The sequence below is a fragment of the Plecotus auritus genome (assembly GCF_963455305.1).
Source record: "Plecotus auritus genome assembly, chromosome: 8".
Taxonomy (NCBI): Eukaryota; Metazoa; Chordata; class Mammalia; order Chiroptera; family Vespertilionidae; genus Plecotus; species Plecotus auritus.
The window spans coordinates 61,393,356-61,419,851 of record NC_137782.1 but is presented as its reverse complement, the minus strand read 5'-3'; the positions used below and the strand labels follow the sequence as shown (position 1 = coordinate 61,419,851).

Below are 26,496 nucleotides of genomic sequence, written 5' to 3'. Positions count from 1 at the left end.
GGTTGCCTCCTGCATGAGTCCCAACCAGGGCCTGGCCTGGAGAGGAGCCTGCAACCAAGATACATGCCCTTGACTGGAATCAAACCCGGGACCCTTCAGTCCACAGACCGATGCACTATTCACTGAGCCAAACTGGCTAGGGCTATTAGTATACTAAGTTTTTTAATCAGAACATCTGAATCGTACAACTTTGCACTTCTTCAAGATTGTTTTGGCTTTTGATACGATTTCAGTCTTCTGGAACTTGTAGAGACTTGTTTTGTATCGTAACATGTGGTCTATCTTTGTAATACATTGAATTGGACTGCATTGAATTCCATGTGCACTTGAGAAGAATGTATATTCTGTAGCTATGGAGTGAAATGTTCTATAAATGCCAATTAAATCCATCTGATCCAGTGTGTCTTTTAGAACCACTGTTTCCTTGTTATTTTTTTATTTGGAAGATTTACCCAGTGAAGTCAGAAGGGTGTTAAAGTCCCCTACTATGACTGTATTGCTGTCGATCTCTCCCTTAAAGTCCTCCAGAAGTGTGTGTGTGTGTGTGTGTGTGTGTGTGTGTGTGTGTGTGTGTGTGTGTGTGTATTTAGGTGCTCCTATATTGAGTGCACCAATATAAAGGTTTACCAGGGTCATATCCTCTTGTTGGATTGATCCTGTTAGTGTTATGTAGTGATATTTATTGTCCTTGTGATGGCCTTTATTTTTGAAGTCTATTTCATCAGATATGAGTATTACCATCCCAGGTGTGTTTTTGTGTTTTGTTTTGTTTTTCATTTCCATTTGCATGGAAATGTTGGGGTTTTTTTTTTTACCATCCTTTCACTCTCATGCTGTGTGAGTCTTTTGTTGAGGTGGGTCTCTTAGACAGCATATATTTGGGTCATGTTTTTATATCCATTCAGCTATCCTATGCCTTTTGATTGGAGCATTTAATCCATTTACATTTAAGTTTATTATTGGTAGGTACTTATTGCCATTTTAATTCTTTTTTAAATATATTTTTATTAATTTCAGAGAGGAAGACAGAGGGAGAAATAGAAACATCAATGGTGAGAGAGAACCATTGATCACCTGCCTCCTGCACGCCCCCTGCTAGGGATCGAGCCTGCAACCCAGGTATGTGCCCTTGACCGGAATCAAACCTGGGACCCTTCAGTCTGCAGGCCGATACTCTATCCACTGAGCAAAACTGGCTAGGATCCATTTTGATTCTTTTTTTTTTAATTTTTTAAATATATTTTATTGATTTTTTACAGAGAGGAAGGGAGAGGGATAATTAGAAACATCGATAAGAAACATTGATCAGCTACCTCCTGCACACCCCCTACTGGGGATGTGCCTGCAACCAAGGTACATGCCCTTGACTGGAATCGAACCTGGGACCCTTCAGTCCACAGGCTGAGGCTCTATCCACCGAGCCAAACCGGCTAGGACCCATTTTAATTCTTTATGCCTATGTTTCTCTCTATATATATTTCTTCTTCTCATTACAGTAGTCCTTTTAGCATTTCTTGCACTGCTGGTTTGGTGGTGATAAACCCCTTTAGCCATTTTTTTTTTTTTTTTTTAGTCTGGGAAGCTCTTTATTTCACCATCTATTTTGAATGATAGCCTTGCTGGATATAGTAATCTTGGTTTCAGATTCTTGCTTTTCTTTTCTTTTTTCTTTTTCTAAAAATATATTTTTATTGATTTCGGAAAGGGAGATAGATAGAAACATCAATGATGAGAATCATGCCTTCTCCATGCCCCACAATGGAGATTGAGCCTGCAACCCAGGCATGTGCCCTTGACTGGAATCGAACCTGAGACCCTTCCATCTGCAGGCCGACGCTCTATCCACTGAGCCAACCAGCCAGGGCAGATCCTTGCTTTTCATTACCTTGAATACTTCATGCCATATACTACTGGCCTGTAGTTTCTGATGAGAAATCAGCTGGAAGCCTTATAGGAACTCCTTTGTAGATAACAAATTGCTTTCTCTTGCTGCTTTAAGATTCTTTGTCTTTAATTTTTGGCATATTAATTATGATGTGTCTAGGAGTGGGCCTGTTTGGGTTCTTCTTGCTTGGGACTCTCTGTGCCTCCTGAACTTGTGTGACTTTCCTTCACGAGGTTAGGGATGTTTTCTGTTGTTATTTCTTCCAACACATTCTCTATCCCTTGCTCACTTTCTCCCCCTTCTGGCACTCCTATTATGCGAATATTGTTACATTTCATGTTGTCCCACAGCTCCCTTAAGCTGTCCTCCTGTTTTGCTTTGTTTTGTTTTGAATTTTTAAAAATATATTTATTGCATTTTTTTTTTTTTTTTTACAGAGAGGAAGGGAGAGGGATAGAGAGTTAGAAACATCAATTAGAGAGAAACATCGATCAGCTGCCTCCTGCACACCTCCCACTGGGGATGTGCCCACAACCAAGGTACATGCCCTTGACCGGAATCGAACCTAGGACCCTTTAGTCTGCAAGCCGACGCTCTATCCACTGAGCCAAACCACTTAGGGCTGTCCTCCTGTTTTTTAGTTGTTTTTTCTTTTTGGTTCTCTGATTGAATGATCTTTTTTCTACTGTCTTCTAATTCACTGATCCAATCCTCGGCTTCCTGTACTCTGCTGTGTATTCCTCCCATTGTGTTCTTTATTAGTGGTATGCCATTCTTCATAGTTATTATATCTTTTATTCTCATGCTGTTGAGCATCTTTGCCATCATTATTCTGAACTCTGACAGGCTACATACTGTATGATACTCTGGAAAAGGCAAAACTATGGGGATATTAAAAAGATAAGTTATTTCCAGGGATTGGGAGAAGAAGGGGATAAACAGGTAGAGCACAGAGGATCTTTAGGGCAGTAAAACTATTTTAAATCTTTTTTTAATTTGAAACACGTTCCTTCTAAGTGACCTAGTGTGGGTATAAATAAGGTTGGCCATGAACTGCCTGCCTTTGAAGTCAGGTGATGAGTACATGGGGGTTATTATCCTATTGTCTCTACTTTTGCTAATTGTAAATTTTCTATAATTAAAGATTTAAAATCTCACTTCCTCAGAGGCTTTCTTTAACTACCCTATCTAAGGTAGATTAACTCTGCTCATGATTTTCTAGCACAGCATCCTATTTTCTTTATAGCATTTATCATGATGGTATTTTATATATTTACTAATTTATTTATTTCCACTAGAATTTAGTTTCCATGAGAATAAAAACTCTCTGCCTTGTTCACTGCTGAACTGTAGGGCTGAGGCTGGCACACAACGGTGCTCAGTAAATCTCTGTTGCATAGAAGGATAGATGGAGAGATGGCAGGACTAAAGGACCAGAAGCACAGGCTGGGGCAAGAACTAATGCAGAGATACACTTATAACAACACCCTCACCAACAATACCAGAAAAGGGGAACCTTGAGAGGAGGGGAGATTCAATTATCAACCCCTGGGGTCTTTGGAGCCAGGAGACTTCAGGTTTAATTGTTTCTCCAACTGTATGAGAAAAATAAACTACATTTTTTTTTTTTTTTTTTTAGTCATGAACCCTTTCTTTGAATGAAATCTCCTGAAACAACCCAATATGTAAAATAGAAACACATGATAGTCAAAAGCAGATTTATTATTCTAGTCTAGTTTCAAAAACAGAACAAGAAAATCATCCAGTGATTATGAGGAATCCAAAAAAACCTGTCCCAGTAATGCCAACTTCGAGGTAAAGGGCTGACTAGGGCAGCTGAGAAGTGGGATTCTCTGCCTGGCAGGCTTCTTCTCCCTCACTCCATCATGGTTTTCAGGTGAGGAGAATGTTCCTGGCCCTGCTGGGGGTTCCCATGGCCCTGAGCTCATCGTTGTTTTCTGAAATCTTGATCTACCCTGTTTGAGAGAGTAGAATTCCTTCATCAATCCCTCCACTTCCCACTGTTCTTCCTTCAGCCTCCGGCAACAGTGCAGGGCAGCAGGGTCAATGGGGTGTGCTTCTGTGTTGAAGATGTAGCCCCCAGCCCCCAGGATGCACTCCCCATAGGGGGTGATCACTGCATCGAAGGTGGAGCCGTTGTTGTGAATAAAGTTGGTTGGGTCAAACAGAAGGTAGAGGTATTTCACAGTCTCGGCCAGGAAGAAAGACTCCATGCGGTTGTCAAGCTTGTGGTCTCGCAGATCTTTGATCTGCCACGAGGGAGAGGAGAACAAGTCAGAATAACATTCCAGTGTAGCAGAAAGGGTCAGGGGACCCCGTTAGGAATTCCTGGCCTGCCACTAAACAGCTGAGGGCCTTTGGGCAAATTATTACCACAACTTCCAACTGGGCTTCCTGCTTCCATTCTTACTCTAAAGTATATTTATATCACAAGTCTTACCTATCACTCATCCACAGAAAACCTCCAGTTGGTCCCCCATTTCACAGAGACTAAAAAGCAAAGGACAGGGCCTAACAGGTCCTTGGTGGTCTGGCCCCTCCCCGCCCTGACCACTCTGTCCCTTGCTCTTGCAAGTCCAGCCACAAGGCCTTTCTGTTCTGTGAGCCAACAAGCATACTCCCAACCCAAGTTCTTTCAATCTGGAGTACTCTTCCTTCAGACATCTTCATAGCTTGCTCCCTCACTTCTTTCCAGTCTCCACTTAAATGCTCCCTCTTCAGAAAGGTTTTCCTTGATCCCTATCTGACCTGACAATTCCTATTCCCTTTATCGTACCCTTTTGTGACTATAAACACAGATCTAATGATCCCCTTTAATGACACTGTAAAAACATAGCATCGGTTACTTAGCTAATCCTCTTAATGGCATTAGAGTGGCCACCAGGTTTTTGCTATTGTAAACAACTAATTAGGAGTCTTATAAAGAAAATTTCATACTGAGTTTCTATGCCATAGATGAGTAAGTTTACTTGCTGCAAAGATTTATTTCTAGCTTCTCAGAATTAGTAATACATTTTTTAAACAACAACAAAAGTAACTAAAATACGAACTTAAAGTACCAGGAATTATTATTCTCTTGTCTGTTTGACAAAGGCCAAGGAGTCAGATGCCTGTTCACATCATTCGCTTTGGAAGACCTCCAAAGGGCTTCATTTTCATGGAAATAAGTTGAGCATTCCTAAAAGGCCCCAACGGGTTTATCCACTTTGGCTTTTCACACAACACAACATACTGGAAACTAAAACAAATCCATTGCTTTACTTTCCCCCCATATATATATGTCTTGTTTTTAAACATATGTATTTATGTTCTACTTACAGAATACAATCACATACAATTTTGAAAAAGACAGTTTTTTGTTTGTTTTTAATCCCTCACCCTAAAAAACAAAAAACAAAACCTCTGTAGGCTTTTTGGTGAATTTTCTTCCAGACTATTTTCTTACACATCTGGTTTTGAAATGTCTGTCATGACTATTTACATCTTGCCTGCTGGGTCCTCTAAGGATGTGACATGGCTCTCACTCTTGACCCTTTCAATGCATTCTCCACAGTGATCTTTCTAAAATAAAATCAGATTATGTCACTGCTGTGCTGTAAATTCTACCAAGGCTTTCCATTCCAGGCAGAACAAAAGCCGAACTCCTCCCATGGCTTATACAAAGCCCTTCGTGATCCAGGCCCTGCCTACCTCTGGGACACCACCTCCTCCCACTTCCTTCCTTGCTCACACAAGTCCAGCCACACTGGCCTTCTTTCTGTCTCCCTTCTTTCTCTCTCATTCATGGTTTTCCCTATAAAATGTTAGCTCAGGGCTTGGTCTTTTTTATTTTTCTTTTCACTATAACCCTCAGCCTAGCACAGTGCCTGACCTGTGAAAAGACATTCAATAAATATCTGTGAGACTAGTAAGGTTGATTCATTAAGGATCCCCAGGTTTAATTATAAGGCTACAGGCCTCTGAATTTCCCTTCTAGAATCCATTTTATAGGCCTTTTCACAAAACTCACCCTTGCAAGCCTATTCCAATAGCTAAAGGATCTCTGATACAGGTAGAATGCCAAGGTTATGGAGTTAAGACTCCAGGAACTAATACTAGTTCCACTTCTACTAACTATGTGCTCTTTAGCAAGGCTCTGAGCTTCTGTTCCTCAGTCTCCCCATCCATAAGATAAAGGCATTATGTATACCTCTAAGGCCCCTTTCCAGCGCTAATATTCCAGAACTCCCAATGTTCCACCCTTAGAGAGGCTCTTTAATAGCAGGGAGACATTTCCCAATTCTTGAAACCATGGAAACACTTACTGTTGCAAATCCACATTCCACCTTGCTGATTTTTTCAATGGACTCCACAGCATCCCTTCCAAGTTCTAAGAGGGTGGGATCCCCCGTAGCACGGTAGAGGTACATGGCACTCTCAATGAGTTCTGCAAAATCCGATGCAAACCCTTCTCAGCCAGTGGCTGATGAAGGAAGGTTCGGGCCCACTTAGGGTAGTGAGAGACTTGTCCCCTCCATACCTTGTCTACAGGGCCCCCACTAGGAGGAACATGGGAGAACTCACTCAATGCTGAGTTTCCAGAGCCTATTGGTCCAAAAGCCTGAAGCTTAGTGGAGACCAGACAAAGGAAGAAACAGGCAGCCGGTCTCCGGGACAAAGGAAGTGGCAGAGACAGCTGCCTCTCTCCCAGTGTCTGTTCCCTTACTTAGTATCTGTGGCACCTTCCTTAGTAATAGAATCCCTAATTTTTGCCAAGTACATGGCTGCCAAGACTAATAACCATTCCCAGCAGCCAGGTGTGGGGTTAGGGCTCCTGATACCATAGAGAGCCATAGATAAGACCAGAACATGAAAGAGAAATATTTATATCTTAATGAAGCTACTACATTATTTTTTGTGTGTTTTTTTTCCTGTCACTCATAGCCCGACCCAGTGGTCGGCAAACTGCGGCTCGCGAGCCACATTCGGCTTGCGAGCCGCCGTTTGCCGCTCTGTTGACTAATGAGTTTGCCGACCACTGGACAGGGGCTTAATCACAAGGAACAACAACAGCCTGTAATTATTGGAATCGAGAGTCTAGGTCAGTGGTCGGCAAACTCATTAGTCAACAGAGCGGCAAACCACGGCTCGCAAGCCGCATGTGGCTCGCGAGCCGCAGTTTGCCTACCACTGCCTAGTCTATTCAACTGGAATTTGATGTTCACACATGGGCCCCATCTGAAGATAATTATTAACCAACAGGAGTTGGTCCAAATGAGAATATTTATTCTGGAGGAAAGAAAACCCAGGAAAATGTGCTTATTGCTTTCAAATATCTGGAGAGCTATTATGGAAATGCAAGCTTTGACTTCTAGGGTGGCCCCAGTGGGTGGAAACTACCATTCGATAGATTGTTCTACTTCTTTACCTGCCTTTTCTCAGAGAGGAACGCTCTCCTTCCTAGACCAGCCTCTCTTCCTGATTATGCCCTTCCCTGTTTCCTCCTTTATCAGCACTTTCCTCTCTTCTGATTTATTACTGCAAACTTTTTTTTTTTTTTCAGAGAAAAGATCTCTGCCTATCTCCCCAGTTTTCCCCTCCTTTTCCCTCCTTTACCCCAAAGGTCTCTAGACAATTGCTAATCTAATTGCTCATTTTAAGACAGACTGTGTCCACTGGTAGGTGAACACACTATGTGTGTTCAAGGAAAGAAACCATAGTGCTGTTCTGGGAAGTCTTCCCATCTGCTTCTAGCAGCTGGCTGGGTCAGTGCTCCCAGGCCAGCCAGTGGTTTTCTCTTCCTCACACATGGGCCTACATTCGCTAGTAATTGCTTTAATTTCCTGTATACGCAGCCAACTCTCTAGGAGATGGGAACAGCTCAAGGTTGAGATTTGAACTTGGAGTGGGAGGGGAACTGCCCTCAGAGGACTTTAGGCTAGGCTCTGTGTGTGAACAACTGCTGATCAGATACATGTACCAGAGCATAAGGCACCGGCTAATCTAATTATAGAGTAGTACCCTATCTCCCATTTGCTACTGTTTTGTGGTAGGACGAGTGATTGGACTAAGGCATTCCTGGATTCCTGGATGTGGCACCTTACTTTCCAATAATGCCTTCCTGCCAGCCTATCCTGCAAACAACAGGTTGCCTCTGTAAGCAGTGAGCTCCCTGCCACTGGCGGTAACCACAGGAAGACTACATCACCAATTCACACAGCTATTTTGAGGAGATTTCAACTAGAAGACCTCTCAGGTTCTCTCTAACCCTAAAAACTCACATTTAGTCCCAAACTGTCTTCATTTTATCTAGAACACTGGAAATGATACCTTCTGAGAGTTTCCTCTTTTTAAAAAAAGCCATGAGACTATATGGTTGAGAAATACCAAGAACAGCAGCCTCTTAAGGAGTCAAAAGCGGCTCATTTGATCTTCCCACTGGCTGTCTTACTCCCTCTTTTGTTCCCTCGCCACAACTCCCATAACAAACGCAATGGGGTAGAGAAGGGCAGAATGGGCAGAAGCCACTAGAAGGCCTGTCCCACACCTAAAAGGCATTCAAGTGGGAAGGTGTGTAAAGTCTAGGACAGTGGTAAGGTAACCTATTTTGGGGTGGAGATGACTATGTGTGCTGACTAAGCTTCCTTCCTCTGTCCCCTATTCCCTTTTCCTCCTTATGACGTTGAATTTTCTTGCAGTGAATCAGACAATCAGAGCTGGACAGGAACTTACAAGTTTTATCTAGTGTGCAGTCCCTTCCTTCTCTGTTTCATCTTGATTTCTGAGCTGCGAGTGAGGAGGTGGATGAGACCAGATGATCCATTCTTACCTAAAGTCCATTCCATTTCTTACTATGGAACCATAGTTTATCATACCCACTGACTTAAGGAAGTTTGCCTACACTTCTTAAATCTTGATGGCAGGAACTCAAAAGAAGTCAACCTGGCTTTTTCCATCTCACTCAATTGCTCCAGTTTGAAAGATCATTAAGATGTAGTTAGGAAACCTGGGTTCCAGTCCTAGCTCCTATACTTACAGCCTTGGGCAATCCATTTCAAACCCCCAGGCGTCAGTCTTCTTATGCAAAAAGATGAGGATAAATAATTCCTAGCAAGAAAACCACCCAGAGCTACTGGAAGAATCAGATGGGGGCACTGAGGGGGAAATGAACTTGTGAACACTTGTGAGGCAAGTTAACTTCTAAAGACATGAAGATATGGGGTCCTGAGAGCCAAACCCAATGGTCAGAGATGCTGCTTACCCGGCCGAAGTGGGTAACCTTCTCGCTTCTCCACTGTGTATCCCTGAGGAATGTTGTAGAATTCTGGGAGCCCCCCAAACTGCTTCCACACAGTGTAGTAGTTAAGAAAGGTCCTCATTGCATTGTCAATGTCCCCGATGAGGCTCTGTAGGAGAGAACTGGTTGTCAGACAGACAGCCACCAGGTATAAAACCCCACAAACTCAGGGAAAAGAAAAGTAAAAGTTTTAGAGCTAAAAAGGCCTGCAATCAAAACCCTGGGCTGGCCATTTACTCACTCCAACCAGACACTTACCTTCTCTGAGCTTAATCTGTAAGATACAAAATGTAATATATCTCATACATTGTGGGGAGGGACAGAGGTTGTACACAAAGTCCCTGACTGCCAGTACGTGCTAAGTCAATGCTGGACTCTAACAGCTTTTAAATAGGTAAGTAAGCCATTCGGTACAAAATCTCCCACCCTACACCCCAGCATATAACCGTTTTGTATTAGTTTGTAAACATAAGCAAATATGTATGAGTATATATTACTTCCCCCACATTTAATATAGCTGATTAAATAGATTGTTCTGCAGTTCCCTTTATTCATTTAACAATATATCTTGATCTTTTCCACATAAGTACATAAAGAGCTTCCTCCTCCTATTGCATAGAATTCCATTGTTTGGACCATAATTTAATTAGCTTCTTATGAATAAGCAGTTGACTTGGTTCTAATCTTTTGCTATATCAATGCTGCAATAAATAACTTTGAACATATGTCACCTCACACTTATGCAAAGTGTATCTGTAAAATAAACTTCCAGAATTAGGATTGCTGGATCAGAGAATACATGCATTTGTAATTTTACTAGCTGTTACTAAGTAGCTATTAATATTCACATAAGCTCACAGGGAAATAGCTGACCTTTTTTAATATATATGCAATTTTTGAAATATATATATATATATATTTAATTGATTTCAGAGAGGAAATGAGAGGGAGAGAGAGATAGAAACATCAATGATGAGAGAAAAATCATTGACTGACTGCCTCCTGCACAGCCCACACTGGGGATCAAGCCCAAAACCCAGGCCTGCGCCCTGACCGGGAATTGAACCATAACTTCCTGGTTCATAGATCGATGCTCAACCACTGAGCCACGCTGACTGGGCCAGCTGACCTTCCTGACATCTCCATTGGATATCTCGGGGATAGGACAAACTTGACTTTTCCCAAGCAAAATTCTTGGTTCCCTCACTTTTCCACAAAGTTGTCTTTCTACTCCTGCCTCTTTTCTTTCTTTCTTTCTTTTTAAAATATATTTTATTGATATTTCACAGAGAGGAAGGGAGAGGGATAGAGAGCTAGAAACATCGATGAGAGAGAAACATCGATCAGCTGCCTCCTGCACACCTCCCACTGAGGATGTGCCTGCAACCAAGGTACATGCCCTTGACCGGAATCGAACCCGGGACCTTTTAGTCCGCAGGCCGACGCTCTATCCACTGAGCCAAACCGGTTTCGGCCTGCCTCTTTTCTTTCTAGTTAATGGCACCAGCGTCTACTGAGTTACTCCAGCCAGAAACCTGGTGGTTGTCCTTGACTCCTCCTTATCCCCACCCCACATCCATTCCATCAGCAATTCCTGTCAATTCCATCTCCCAAAACATCAGATTTTTCTCTTTATCTCTAGAGCCACCACTTGGTCTGGTCACCAGCAGACCAGACTGTGATGACCTCAAAAGCCTCCTCGCACCACTTGTGCTCTTGTCCTCTCCAACCCACTGTCCCCAAGGCAGCCAGAGTAACCGTCTTACTACACACTCCAGACCTCAGGGCTTCCTACAGGCACAGCATAGAATTGAGATGACTCACCATGGTCCTCAAGGCCCTGCACAATCTGGTCACTGCTGACCTTCCATCCATTGATCTTTTCCTTCCCTGGACTATGGCCACATTGCTTTTCTTTGTTTCTGATAAACACCCAACTCTTTTCCTGCCTCAGGACCTTCACACACGATATTTCCTCCCCCTGGAACATCATTCCCCGCCCCCAATTCTTCAAGTATTGGCTTTAATATCATCACATCTGAGAGGCTTTCTTATCTAAAGTTGGTCCCCATCCAATATTCTATTTTAGCCTCTAATTTGTTTCCTTCATTTGCAATTTATTATTTTATCTATTTATCTGTTTTAAGTTGTTCTTTGTGTCTCGCCCCATAAATTTCATGAGGGCAGCAGGGCCTGGAACACAGAAGACTTTCAAATATTTGATGAGTAAGTGAATAAACAAATTTAATATCTCTAAGCCTCCTTTCTTCATATGTGAGACAATACTTAGCTCAGTATGTTGTGATGATTCTGAGTAAAGCGCCTGACACATAAATCATTTTTTTTAATTTAATAAATCTTTTTTTTTAATATATTTTATTGATTTTTTTACAGAGAGGAAGGAAGAGGGATAGAGAGTCAGAAACATCGATGAGAGAGAAACATCGATCAGCTGCCTCTTGCACACCTCCTACTGGGGATGTGCCCGCAACCAAGTTACATGCCCTTGACCGGAATCGATCCCGGGACCTTTCAGTCCGCAGGCTGACGCTCTATCCACTGAGCCAAACCGGTTTTGGCATAATTTAATAAATCTTTATTGTTCAGATTATTACAATTGTTCCTCTTTTTCCCCCCATAGCTCCCCTCCACCCTGTTCCCACCCCACCCTCTGCCCTTACCTCCGCCCCACTGTCCTCATCCATAGGTGTACGCTTTTTGTCCAGTCTCTTCCCGCACCCCCAACACCGCTTTTGCCCCGAGAATTGTCAATCCACTCCCTTTCTGTGCCCCTGATTCTCTTATATTCACCAGTTTATTCTGTTCATCAGATTTTTAATTCACTTGATTTTTAGATTCACTTGTTGATAGACATGTATTAGTTGTTCATAATTTTTATCTTTACCTTTTTCTTCTTCTTCCTCTTCTTAAAGAATACCTTTCAGCATTTCATATAATACTGGTTTGGTGGTGATGAACTCCTTTAGCTTTTTCTTATCTGTGAAGCTCTTTATCTGACCTTCAATTCTGAATGATAGCTTTGCTGGGTAGAGTAATCTTGGTTGTAGGTTCTTGCTATTCATCACTTTGAATATTTCTTGCCACTCCCTTCTGGCCTGCATAGTTTCTGTTGAGAAATCAGCTGACAATCGTATGGGTGCTCCCTTGTAGGTAATTAACTGTTTTTCTCTTGCTGCTTTTAATATTCTCTCTTTGTCCTTTGCTCTTGGCATTTTAATTATGATGTGTCTTGGTGTGGTCCTCTTTGGATTTCTTTTGTTTGGGGTTCTGTGCGCTTCCTGGACTTGTAAGTCTATTTCTTTCACCAGGTGGGGGAAGTTTTCGGTCATTATTTCTTCAAATAGGTTTTCAGTATCTTGCTCTCTCTCTTCTTCTGGCACTCCCATAATTCGGATGTTGGTACGCTTGAGGTTGTCCCAGAGGCTCCTTACACTATCTTCAAATTTTTGGATTCTTTTTTCTTTTTGCTTTTCCGGCTGAGTATTTTTTGCTTCTTTGTATTTCAACTCTTTGACTTGATTCTTGCGTTCCTCTAATCTGCTGTTAGGTCTCTGTATAATATTTTTTATTTCAGTCAGTGTATGTTTAATTTCTAGTTGGTCCTTTTTCATATCCTCCAAGGTCTCGTTAAATTTATCGGCCTTTTCTAGGAAATTCTTGAAAAACCTTATAACCATGGTTTTGAACTCTATAGCCAGTCATTTGTTTTCCTCCATTTCTCTCATTTGTGATCTGTTTCTTTGTCTCCACATTTTCACTGCTTCCCTGAGTTGGTAGAGTAGCTTTGTGTGCTAGGTGTCCTCTAGGGCACAGTGGCTCAGCCTCCCCAGTACCTGAGGTAGACACTCTTGGTGTAACCCTTTGTGGACTGTGTGCTCAGCCTTGTTGTAGTTAAGTCTGATTGTTGTTGGTATCATTGGGAGGAATTGACCTCCAGGCCAATTGTCTGTGAGGATCAGCTGTGTCTATGTTGGGAGAACTTCTGTGCTGGAGACACTCTTATGAGACAAGACTTGCAAAATTGCAAAAGCCTCTGTGCTCAGCTTGGATGGGGGTTAGTTTCAGGGTGGAGCAGGCAGCCTTGGTTTCCCATCAGCCCTGCCCTATGAGGCCCCTGGGTCTCAGTGTCCCTCAGTAATCGCTGCAAGCACCTCTGAGAGAAAGCCGCCCTCGAGTTTCACCTGCTGCCAGACAGTCCAGTTTCTCCCCGAATGAGTCAGCGTTCCCAGAAACTTGCCCGGAACTGGAGTTTAGCGCAGTCGGGAGCTTTCGTCTCCCTCCCGCTTTAGAAAGCCAGCTGCGCACTCAGCCGCCCGTGCATTCAGCAGTCAGTCCTCTCTACGTGCGCGCGCCTCTGGACCTCTGCTTCCGCAGCTCCCGAGTCTCAGTGTGCTTTCTTTCTCCTGACAATCCAGATTCCCCCCGAATGAGTCTGGTTTCCCAGTGTCTCGCCCGGGACTGGAGTTCAGTGCAGTCGGGAGTTTCCTTCTCCCTCCCGCTTTAGAATGCCAGCCGCGCACTCAGCCGCCCTTCCTCTCCACGTGCAAGCCTCCATACCTCAGCCTTTTGCAGCTCCTCTGAGTCTCATAGTGCTTTCCTCTTTTCTCCTAGTTGTAGAATTTCCACTCAGCCAGCTTTCCTGTGGTTCTGGATGGTGTCTGTTTTGTCTTTTAGTTGTAGTTTTGATATTTTTGTGCGAGTTAGCAGTTTAGGTATTTACCTATGCCGCCATCTTGGTTTCTCCATAAATCATTTTTTCATAAAGATTATGTACTACTTAAAAATAAGAGAGCCCCGCCGAAACCGGTTTGGCTCAGTGGATAGAGCGTCGGCCTGTGGACTGAAGGTCCCGGGTTCGATTCCGGTCAAGGGCATGTACCTTGGTTGCGGGCACATCCTCAGTGGGAGGTGTGCAGGAGGCAGCTGATCGATGTTTCTCTCTCATCGATGTTTCTAGCTCTCTATCCCTCTCCCTTCCTCTCTGTAAAATATCAATAAAATATATTAAAAAAAAAAAAAATAAGAGAGCCCCAAAAACTCATTAAGAAATACATTTCCAATAAAATTGCTTTTAGGTTTTATAATTATTTATCAAAATATTATAAGCTATTAATGCTATTTTAATCATTTATAAGTTAATAATAACTAAATCCAGAAGAAAACAAATTGAATACTCAGAGCCTATGGTCACAGGGAATTTTTTAATGTTCTTAATTTCTATGTACTATATTCAAATTTTGTTACAGAGACATATGATAGAGTATCAATAAAATTTTTCAGCTTAAAATGTAATAATTAGGATTAAATTCTGTTGGGGCCTAGAGTGGAAATATGAGTTCAAGGAGAAAAAGGGATGGTATACAACTATTCAAACATGTAAGATAGGGGCATTTTAGTTTTTCAAAATTCTTCTAGAGGGGTACTCAGGCAATAAAATTTGAAGATCCTAGGAGAACTGGCCAATATTTAATATTACCAACTAGAGGCCCAGTGCACAAAATCTGTGCACGGGTAGGGCCCCATGTCCTGGCCAGTGATCAGGGCTGATCAGGGCCTTCCTTCCCTGGCTGCTGGCCAGGGCCTTCCTTCGTTCCGCGCCACCCCCTGGTGGTCAGCACACATCATAGTGTGCGATCGAACTCCCAATCTCCTGGTCAAACTCCCAAGGAGACACTTTGCATATTAGCCTTTTATATATATAGATAAGTTCTCTCTGAGCCTGTTGCCCCATCCGTTTAATAAGAGGGCTGGCTAAAAGTACATAATGGGGGACTAGTTAAATAAATTACAGTGTCCCTATTCAATGGAATATATGCAGCTGTTTCAAAAAGATAAAACTTAGCCTTGGCCATAATGGTTCACTTTTGAAGCACTGGCACACACACCAAGAGGTTGAGGGTTCGATTCCCGGTAAAGGGGACATGCTTGGGTTGCAAATTTGGGGGGCAACCAATTGATGTGTCTCTCTCACATTGATGTTTCTCTCCTTCCCCCTTCCTCTCTTCCACTCTCTCTAAATATCAATGGGAAAAAATATCCTCAGGTGAGGATTAACAACAACAGCAAAACTAAATATGTGATATCAATAAAGGATGATCTCTAAGATATAATCAGTGAAAAAAGAATATGTATATGTCCTATATATAGAAAGAAAAAAGAGGGATATAAATATTCATATATTTATGGATATGGATTTCTGGAAAGATATACAGAAAACAGATAATAGGGGCTAGATTAGGGAGAGAAGGTGGGGGCCTAAGACTTACTTTACAAGATATTCCCTTTTGCGCTTTTCAAATTTACCACTACATCCATATTATTACCTTTTCTTTAAATTAAAAAAACACACACAATTTATAAAAATATTTTGGTACACCTAGGGCAGTGGTCAGCAAACTGCGCGGCTTGCGAGCCGCGGTTTGCTGCTCTGTTGACTAATGAGTTTGCCGACCACTGACCTAGACTCTCGATTCCAATAATTACAGGCCGTTGTTGTTCCTTGTGATTAAGCCCCTATCCCAGTGGTCAGCAAACTTATTAGTCAACAGAGTGGCAAACTGTGGCTCGCGAGCCGCCGTAGTTTGCCGACCACTGACCTAGGTGGTTAATTAGATGGCCTCTAAAATCCCTTCCAGCTACAAGTCTCAGACCGTGTAATAGAAAAAGAAAATGATGGCAGACACAGCAGTCTCAGCTGTTTTCATGCCCTTTCTCAGGCCCGCTGTCAAGAATGAGGAGGTTTGGCCGAAACCGGTTTGGCTCAGTGGATAGAGCGTCGGCCTGAGGACTGAGGGGTCCCGGGTTCGATTCCGGTCAAGGGCATGTACCTTGGCTGCGGCACATCCCCAGTGGGAGGTGTGCAGGAGGCAGCTGATCGATGTTTCTCTCATCGATGTTTCTAGCTCTCTATCCCTCTTCCTTCCTCTCTGTAAAAATATCAATAAAATATTTTAAAAAAAAAAAAAAAAAAAAAAAAAAAAAAAAAAAAAAAAGAATGAGGAGGTTTGACAGAAATGTCCAGTGGAGAAACAGCTGTTGCCAATATCTGTTACTGCCCAGCCTGGAAAGACACTCTCCACCTTATGTTAACATCAATCCATAGCAAACTGGAAGTTAGGTTCCTGACACCTTAAAGCTCCCCTTGGAAAATTCAGTGAGACAGAATCTTAAATCTGTCCAATTCACTGTCTATCTTCCATTCCCAAGCCATCCCTCCAAAAAAAGTACTCAAGCAACTAAACTATCTTCTTTGACTCTTACATCAGCATGAGCTTTTTTTGCCAGTTACATAGGAAAATGACCACGCTCTCTGATCATTCCTACCTGAAGACCAGGCCAGTAGGCCTCCAAGGACTGGAAGACTGGCATGGACACAGTCCCCTTGTACATCTGCACCCACAGGTACCAGTCATCAAAGCGGGTATAATTCCGAATGGCTTTGTTGTATTCTGCATGGACATGGAATAATGGATGTCAGTGATTAGGGAGACAATAGGCAGCCCTTGGCAACAGAAGCATGGACTTAAAACTTTTTTAAAAAATTTCTTTATTAATTAAGGTATTACCTATGTGTAACTTAAAACTTTTGAAGAATTATATATGATGGTCTAGCCTCAAAGCAGGCTAGGACGCAATGAGGCAGAGAGAAAGAAGCATGGGGTCTGGAGTCAAACTTCCAGGCTCAAATTCTAGCTCCAGCTTTACCACTTGCTAGCTGTGACTTTAGGCAAGTTTTCCCCTCTTAAGCCTCAGGCTCATTATCTGTAAAGTAGGGAGAGTAATGTTATATACCTCATAGAGAGTAATGTTATATACCTCACAGGGTTGTTCAGTCAGTTATTCATCCAACAATATTCACTGAGCACCTACTACATGCCAGGTACCCAGAGCTGGCAAACAAGACTAAGAAAGCTCTCAGCCCTCAGGGAGCTTACATTCTACTGAGAACTTTAATTTATACCTCCCCCTAAATTGTAAATCCATGAGGGCCAGGATTTTTTTTTATTGGTTTCAGAATCCCCAACACTAAGATAGTATATAATATTGATATTGATATATATTAAAGAGAAGAAGGAAGGCAGAGGGAGAAAGAAAGAGAAACATCGATGTGAGAGAGAAACATCAATCATTTGCCTCCCACAGGCATTCGACCAGGAATGGAACCTGAAACCTGAGCGTGTGCCCTGACCAGGAATTGAACTGGCAACCTTTTAGTGCATGGAATGACACTCAACCAACTGAGCCACATCGGCCAGGGCGATAATCATAATAAATATGCATAATACTATCTGAATGAATGAAGCATCAAATACACATTCAAATAAATAAGTATCTCAAATAGTGTTGTAAGGAATAAATAAAATAATCTATGTTCAGTGCTTGGCACAGTGCTTGACATATCAATGGTACTCAAATATTTGCTGAACAAATTAATGGTAGCTATAGTAACAATTACTAGCTGCTCAACAATTCCTCAATATCATTATTAGTAGTGTCTAAGAGCCTGGAGGGTAAAATGTTTGTATTCAACAGGCATTAATCTATGCCCTACCTCATGCAAAGCATAGTGGGAAATACAAAGATGAATATGGCATGGATGCTGGAACTGTGGATGACAGTTGACTGTAAGAGAGAGGCTGAAGGCCATAAATTCTGAGGAAGGATTAAGCTACTTCTTGGCAAGGTGACATTTAAGCTGGGCCTTGACGGGTAAATAGAATTTTGGCACATGAAGACAGGAAAAAAGGCAAAGGAAACACATGTGCAATGGCCAAGCAGTAAGATCTCTAGGGCTATACACAGAGAACGCTGGCTCTTGGCAAGAAGGTGACAAGAGGTGTAGTGGGCATCACGTGGACAGTGAACATCCATGATGGCTTTGAATGCAGACTCAGGTATTCAGAACTGATTCTCTAGGCACCTGGGAGCAACTGAGGGTTTATAAATAAACCACATGTCAATAGGAACAATCATGGGGAAAGCCCCCTTATCCTGCCTTTACCTAGGAACATAGCCATGAGCTTCTTATCCTGCAGCAGGATGGCTCCTTTTACCAGGTACTCAAAGTAGGAGTCCACACCAGCCCCGATTCCTGCATCCTGGGCCACCCACTTGCCAGTGAGCACGTCAATGTGGTTGCCAACCTACAAGAGAGACAGATAGTATTAAGAGAGGGGCCAAAACAAAACAAGCATCTCCCCACATCTCTTACTGCCTAGTGAGATGCAAGGGCAAGGCTGGACCATGGCCAGCTTTCCTCCATATCTGTACAGTGGAGATGCATGTCATGCATATTTATGAGGACTTAATATCCACACTGGGCAAACAATGAAAAAGAACAATGATTTGGAGGTTTATGTCCTATCTAGAGTAAGTGTGAACTGGGAGATAAGAACCTTCTGTTCCCACAATCTGTCTCAGATTTCTCAGAACTCTGCATGTGTTTACAGTGTCTAAATACACAAGACATACTTTACATATTTCCATAAGTCAACTCAGGGAGTACAACCAAGAAACCAGTGGAGTGGTTGCTTGTAAGGAGAGGAAAGGGGAAGCTGGGGGCAGGATTCAGAGGAGACTTCACAGGTATCACTGGGTACCTTTTTTGTATCCTTTGACTTGTACACCATGTGACTCGTAAAACCATTTTAAAATAAAATCTCAAACATTTAAATGAAGAAATATTCTGGGGCTCCCCAGCAGCCCCTGAACAACAGATGAACAGATTACTCAGACACAGTCTGACTGTGCAAGAGAGGGCTAAGGGGCCCCTGGCTTTAGTAGCCAGAGAAGCCTCTATTGCCTGCCTCACTGGGCATTTATTGGAATTTTTATCTTTAGATACAATCAGTAGGGTGAGTCATCTTGGGAGGACACATGTTTACATTATCCTCTAGTGCCAGGGTCTTTCTCAGCATCTGCTAGGGTTCAAGGAATCTGGAAAAGGGGCTGTGCAAAAATGAATGAAGAGACTAGAGAAGAAATATGAATTTGGAAGGCATGGGGGAAAGCCAGACGGAAACTCAGTTTTAATGACTAAGCTCGCCGAATGTCCAGACCCCTAGCTTTTTATTAACACATTTTGCCCTAAAGCAAAGCAGATATACATATCAAAGTAAGGTTTGGTAAACAGTAAAAGATTATCAGGTTGGGGGAACTGCCCTCAGCTGTCTGGCAGCAGGCAATAATATGTAGATCTTCAGCCCTGCTGAAGCCCCAAGGTTCATCAAGCTTTTGATGAACTTCTTGCATTTATGACCTGCTGGAATTAGCCTCCAGCACTCTAGGCAAGGGCATCCAAGGATTAAGCATAAGGATTCCAGTAAACACTTGGGGGTCTGCATATGCACAGGCTTGTTTGGAAAGGTCAAGGAATAATTAGGGGTGCCACCTTCGACACTCCCCTAAGCCTCCCCTAAGTCAGAATTCCGATAAATTTCACATTTCCCTTTCATCAGAATGTCCTCCTTACAACTTTCCAACCAAGTCTCTTGTGCTCCCCAACAGGAATACATTGTCCATATAACTTAGACCCTGATGGAGGTTGATAACTTCATCTGTTACTCAATCAAAGAAACTACTAATTGCTCTGTGTTAGTTTGGGTTCCCCAGAGAACAGACCCTCAGCAAGGAAGACTGCAAGTAGTTGATTTTGAAGGTGAGTCCCTGAAAACACTAGTAGAGGAAGGGGAAAGAGGGTAGGGAAGAGACACAGCCCATAAAGGGTGTGCCATCAGGCAAGCTACCACCACGGGAACTAGAGCTCAATCCCAAGAGGAAGCTCTGGGAATCAATATAGAGCAGGAGCCTCAGCATTATTTCACTTGAATGGTGGAGAATTGGGGTGATTATCCACAAATTCCCATCAGTATTATTCAGTGATTGAGAATTGCTCCAGGGTTAGCATTAAGTCCTGGTACTTCCAGTTGTAAAGAGCAGGATCCAGACACCAGAAAAAGCTGGTAGGCAAAGAGACACAGATGATGGTGGTTGGAAGACAGGTCAGTGTACATGAAAATGGAAAGGGCTAAGAGGATACGAGCAGGGCACCCAGAATCCACTATGGTCCCAGGACTACAGAAAAAAACTGCCCGTGTTGGACTTAACAGTTACTATAGGTTTTCAGTGGGGCATCTTCTTAAGGGATTTTCAAGGATTCCTCACCAGAGTTTCACTTTTCTTTTTTAAAAAAATTTTTGTATTGATTTCAGAGAGGCAGGGAGAGGGAGCAAGAGATAGAAACATCAATGATGAGAGAGAATCATTGATCGGCTGCCTCCTGCATGCCCCCCACTGGGGATCAAGCCCACAACCCGAGCATGTGCCCTGACTGGAATTGAACTCTGACCTCCTGCTTCATAGATCAACACTCAACCACTGAGCCATGCTGGCTGGGCAAGCTTCACTTTTCAAGCTGACTTAGAACTAGAATTTGCATAAAATGTGCCTCTACCTGAATCACTTCCAGTCAATAGTCTTTATAAGTTATAACAATTCAGCAAAGGAGATATTAATAATCATCATCACTGCTGAAGCAACTGAGGATCACACAGTTTGAGTGACTTGCTCAGGGTCACACAGTTTTGATGAAGCAAGGTCTGTGCTCAAACCAAGTTCTGACTAAACCTAATGCTATTTCCTGGACAGCTTTGGCTCAATTACTGTAAATTTCACTGGATTATCCATCTTAGGAGCTGAAACTGACCTTAGAGATCAATTGGCCCAAGTGTGTTAAGTTTCCATGGGTTAATAGGTATTAGATAGGAAAGGGAAACTCTGGGGTCAAATGGTTTGGTAAATGTTGAGTTAAGCCAAGTTGAATAGATTTATTTATCACAGATTTAATAACCTTTATCCTGCTCATGTTCATTATGACTCTCCAAAAAAAAAAATATATATATATATATATATATACACACTATAGATAGAATTCCCAAACTTAATTGACTGGGAATCATTTTTTCATAGAATAGCCATTCATAATCTCTCAGACCTGACAATCTAAGGTCACCAAATGAGTCAGGGGCATGAAGCATACAACCCACTGCTCCTTAGCAACTGGAGAAGTTCAAAAAGCCACTGCTTAACACACAGACCTTTTTCCCCACACAGTATGTTCTCTCATGCTTACTTTCCCTCTATGTTAAAATATGAATTGGCTGCTTGGTCTACTTTCAGTGTCATGAGCCTAAGTCCTGGTCCACTCCTGAGGTCACCTCAAGTTGCCTTTGGCTGGATTGCAACTTGTTGCTCAGAGGCCTGACCCTTGTAAGCAGGGGCCAAGGTGGTAACTTGACTCAGACAGGAAGGGTGTAGCCAACCTACCAGCCCAATATCCGACCGGCTCTCCCAGAGACGCATCAGGGCCATTCTGGCCACGTCTTCAAACACAGGATCACCAGTGAGGCTGCTCAGGGTGGCGAATTCCACAATGAAGGTCCCGATCCCTGCCGTACAGGTGACAGGGGTCTCTCCTGGGTTCACACCATGAAGCAGGTTCACTGTTCCATATGGCATGCCAGTGGGAGTCTGAAAGGCTGAACAATCACAAAATTACGACCCCAGTCAGGAGCAGAGAGGTAGGGATGGTTGGATACAGTCCTGAGGCCTTGGCCAGCACTCCCCTCTTTATTTCCTGAGTGACCTACTAGAGACTGGGCCGGAGAAGGAAACATGTCACTGGAGGACCCTTAGTGGCCACCTAAGCCAGATGCTGGCAAACACTGCTCCACATGACCCTCGGGCTCTCGCCCGTGATGAGGAGGAAAGCAGGGAGCTGCCCCTCTAGGTTGTCACATGCCACACATGCTCACTTTAGATACAGCAGCACTATTTTTACTTATTTTACATTTTGCCTTCAGAGGCCAGGCAGGCAACTTAGTGTGAAGCAGGCGCAGCTTAAGCCATGGGGAGTGGGGGACTTGTGGCACCCTAAAGACTTGAGCATGCCCCATTAGAAGCCATTGAGATACTTTTTAATTTTTTCTTTCAGTTTTATTGAGATATAATTAACATACAGCATTGTATAATTTTAAGGTATATAGCATAACTTGACTTACATGTATTGTAAAACAATGACCACAATAAAATTAGTTAAGCCCGACTGGCATGGCTCAGTGGTTGAGCAAAAACCTATAGACCAGGAGGTCATGGTTCGATTCCCAGTCAGGGCACGTGCCCGGGTTGCAGGCTTGATCCCTAGTGTGGGGCAGGCAGGAGGCAGCCGATCAATGATTCTCTCTCATCATTGATATTTCTCTCCTTCTCTCCCTCTCTCTCCCTTCTTCTCTGAAATAAATAAAAATATCTTAAAAATAAATAAATAAATAAATGTACTCTAAAATCACCTGGACTCAAGTGAAATAATAATAAAAAAAAAAGTTTAGTTAACCTCCATGATCTCATATAAATACAAAAAGAAAAAAAACATTTGTTTTTTCCTTGTGATGAGAATTTTTAGGATCTACTCTCTTAGTAACTTACAAATACATCATACAGCAGTGTTAACTTGTCATCATGTTGTATATTACATCCCCAATTCTTATTTATCTTGTAACTGGAAGTTTGTATCTTCTGATTCCCCTCATATCCTTTCTAAACACTATTTTGAGCAAACGAAACATATCTGCAGATCTAAACACAGGAGCCAATTTGAGATCCTAACTTTACATAAAGAGTTTACGGGCCAAATTATTTTTTAAATGGACGTAAATGATTAAACTGATGAGGTGGTCCAACCTTCAATTTACAGGTAGCAAAAGTCATGCTTGCAAAGAAGTGACTCAAAGGTCACACACAGAGAGCTGAACAGAGCTGGGATGGGAATGTCTGCCATGGTCCCATTCCCTGTCCCTCTCCCCACAAGCGCTATGCTCTGCCTACCCAACCCTAGTACTTTCCGATTTAAGGCAAGGAACAAGACAGGCAGCCAGAGGCAGAGATTTTCTCTCCAGGCAAAAAGGTACCAAACATTAACAAAGTCATTAAAACTTCCAAGAACTGCCGAAACCGGTTTGGCTCAGTGGATAGAGCGTCAGCCTGCGGACTGAAGGGTCCCGGGTTCGATTCCGGTCAAGGGCATGTACCTTGGTTGTGGGCACATCCCCAGTGGGAGGTGTGCAGGAGGCAGCTGATCGATGTTTCTCTCTCATCGATGTTTCTAGCTCTCTATCCCTCTCCCTTCCTCTCTGTAAAAATATCAATAAAATATATTAAAAAAAAAAAAAACTTCCAAGAACTGCAAGGTTCAGAACTTTGCTGTAGACGAGAAACTGGCCATCTGACAGGCATGAGTGGCAAGCAAGGAAAATGAGAGCAAGAAGGGCTTAAAGGAATATTTCAGAAAAATCAGGCAATGTGAAACACAGGGGGAATGACAAAATTCTATTTAATGACCTGAATGGTAGATACACTGGTACTTGTTCCAATATGTACTTTTCAATATGGATATTTCTCAATACAAAATTTTCTTAAAAGACATACAAGAGAAGGGAGTAACCAGGCAGAGTTTCTTCTAGGGATGAATCACACTGGACATGATGTTTGTAAGGAGACAGGCCATCAGTCATGAGTGAGACCTGAGCCCAGATCACTCACTCTCCTCAGCTCTTCCCCGGGGATGAGAGGCAAGTACTGTGTGAAAGGGAGAAGTGAGATGGCCAAGAGGCTGGTGGGAAGTACAGCGTGATGTGTTTGGATATGACTAGCCCTAAGCCTCTGCCACACCCTGAAGGGAACACAGTGTCCAGCTGATGCTGCCGAGGCCAGCTACTGCCCCGCCAAACAAACACACTGAGGCTTGGCTTGCAGCCCTGCACACAGCTTAGCTAAAAACAAGTCCCTCTCATTCCAAGCACTTTCTCCTTTCTGACCTCGTTTCATGCTCCCTAAAACCCAATGTTACTAAACAATGAATGGGTTAACAATGAGACCAAGGAAGAAATCAAAAGGTATCTTGAAACAAATGAAAATGAGAACACAACAACCCAAAATCTATGGGAGACAGCGAAAGCAGTCCAAAGAGGGAAATTCATAGCATTACAAGTTTATCTCAAGAAACAAGAAAAATCTCAAACAATCTAACTTCACTTATAGGAACTTGAAAAAGAACAACCAACAAAGCCCAAAGTGAGTAGAAGAAAGGGAATAAACAAAATACAGTCTATAAAAACAACACAAAAGATCAATGAGCCTGGCCAGTGTTGCTCAGTGGTTGAGTGTCGACCTATGAGCCAGAAGGTCTTTGATTCCTAGTCAGGGCACATGCCTGGGTTGCAGGCTCAATTCCCAGCGGGGAGTGTGCAGGAGGCAGCTGATCAATGATTCTCTCTCATCATGGATGTTTCTATCTCTCTCTCCCATTCCCTTCCTCAAGAAAAAATAGTACTATGCTAAATTAAATAAGCCAGTCATGGAAAGATAAGTATCACATGATCTCATTTATATGTGGAATCTAATGAAAAAAATAAATTGATGAACAAAATAGATCCAGAGACATAGAAGTGTGGAATAGACTGACAAATTTCAAAGGGAAGGTGAGGGTGAGGGTGGGGTGTGGGGAGTGATTTACCAGGGAACTTACATGCATAGCCCATGGACAAAGACAATAGTGAAGGCCTGGGAGAGGTGTGTGGGGGTGGAGGGGGTCAATGGGAGGGGGAAAAACAAACAAAGGTGACATCTGTAATACTTTCAACAATAAAGATTTTAAAATAAATGATAAAAAGATATATATTTTTTTAAAGTTTAAACAAAGATCAATGAAACCAAGGGCTGGTTTCTTTGGAAAGATAAACAAGTTTGACAAAGCTTTAATGAGACTCATCAAGGGAGGAAGGGAGTGGGAGGGGGGAGTGGGGGGGAGAGATCAACCAAAGGACTTGTATGCATGCATATAAGCATAACCCATGGACACAGTCAGTAGGGGGGGGTGAGGGCTTGCGAGCGGGGAAGGATGGGAATGAGCAGGGAGAGGTCAATGGGGGGAAAAGGATTCGTATGTAATACTTTAAGCAATAAAGAATTTTTTAAAGAAAGAAAGAGAGAACCCAAATAAAATCAGAAGTGAAGAAGTAACAATTGACATCAAAGAAATACAAAGAATTGTAAAAAATATATATTGCAAACAAACATATGCCAACAAACTGGACAATCTGGATAAAATGGATAAATTTCTAGAAACATACAATCTTCCAAAACTGAATCAGGAAGAATCAGAGACTTTGAATAGACAGGTTACAACTAATGAAACTGAAGCAGTAATAAAAAAAATTCCCAACAAATAATAGTCCTAAACCAGATGGCTTCACAGTTGAATTTTACAATCAAAGAAGAACTTACCCTTCTCAAACTATTCAAGAGGAGGGAAAACTCCCACGTTCATTACAAGGCCATCTCATCCTAATTCCAAAATCTGATAAAGACACTACAAAGAAAGAAAATTATAGGCCAATATCCCTGATGAACATAAATGCTAAAATCCTCAACAAAATATCAGCAAACCAGATCCAGTAATACATTAAAAGACCATAAACCATGATGAAATGGGATTTATTCCAGGGATGCAAGGTTGGTACAATAGCCACAAATCAATAAATGTGATACACCACATAAACAAAATGAAGAATAAAAGCCATATAATCATATCAATAGAGGCAGAAAAAGCATTTTATAAAATCCAGCACCCATTTATGATTAAAAAAAAACACACCTCTCAGCAATGTGGGATTAAAGGGAACGCATACCTCAATGTAATAAAGGCCATATATGACAAATCCACAGGCAACATCATACTCAATGGGCAAAAACTAAAAGTGTTTTCCTTAAGATTGGGAACAAGACGGGATGTCCACTTTCACCACTCTTATTCAACATAATACGGTAAGTCCTAGCAGTAGCAATCAGAAAGAAGAAGAAATAAAAGGCATCCAAATTGGAAAGGAAGAAGTAAAACTGTCATTATTTGCAGATGACGTGATACTGTATATAGAGAAACCTAAAAATTCTAACTAAAAACTATTAGAACTGATAAATGATTTCAGTAAAGTAGCAGGATATAAAAGAAACAGAAATCACAACAACCCAAATGACATACAAAAGAAGGTTGCATTTGTATACACCAATAATGAACTTTCAGAAAGGGAAAATAAGAAAACAATTACAATTGCATTTTTAAAAAGTTCCTAGGAAAAAATTTAACCAAGAATGTAAAAGATTTGTACTCAGAAGACACCAAAGAAACTAAAGAAGATACAAATAAGTGGAAGCAAATACCACTTTCATGGATAGAAAGAAT

The 26,496-nt window shown here is 42.2% G+C and overlaps 1 protein-coding gene across 1 annotated transcript in view; it reads right to left on the bottom strand.

Annotated features, from left to right (window-relative positions):
* Positions 1 to 3,522: 3,522 nt before the first annotated feature.
* Positions 3,523 to 26,496, bottom strand: part of EDEM2 (ER degradation enhancing alpha-mannosidase like protein 2) — a 36,120-nt gene continuing 13,146 nt past the window's right edge. The window contains exons 6-11 of the mRNA XM_080684064.1: positions 21,528 to 21,739; positions 18,205 to 18,346; positions 16,527 to 16,651; positions 9,147 to 9,291; positions 6,211 to 6,332; positions 3,523 to 4,155 (exon numbers count right to left, since the gene is read on the bottom strand). Of these exons, the coding sequence (XP_080540190.1) occupies positions 3,655 to 4,155; positions 6,211 to 6,332; positions 9,147 to 9,291; positions 16,527 to 16,651; positions 18,205 to 18,346; positions 21,528 to 21,739 (1,247 nt within the window). The 3' untranslated portion in view covers positions 3,523 to 3,654. The remainder of the gene's footprint in view (positions 4,156 to 6,210; positions 6,333 to 9,146; positions 9,292 to 16,526; positions 16,652 to 18,204; positions 18,347 to 21,527; positions 21,740 to 26,496) is intronic.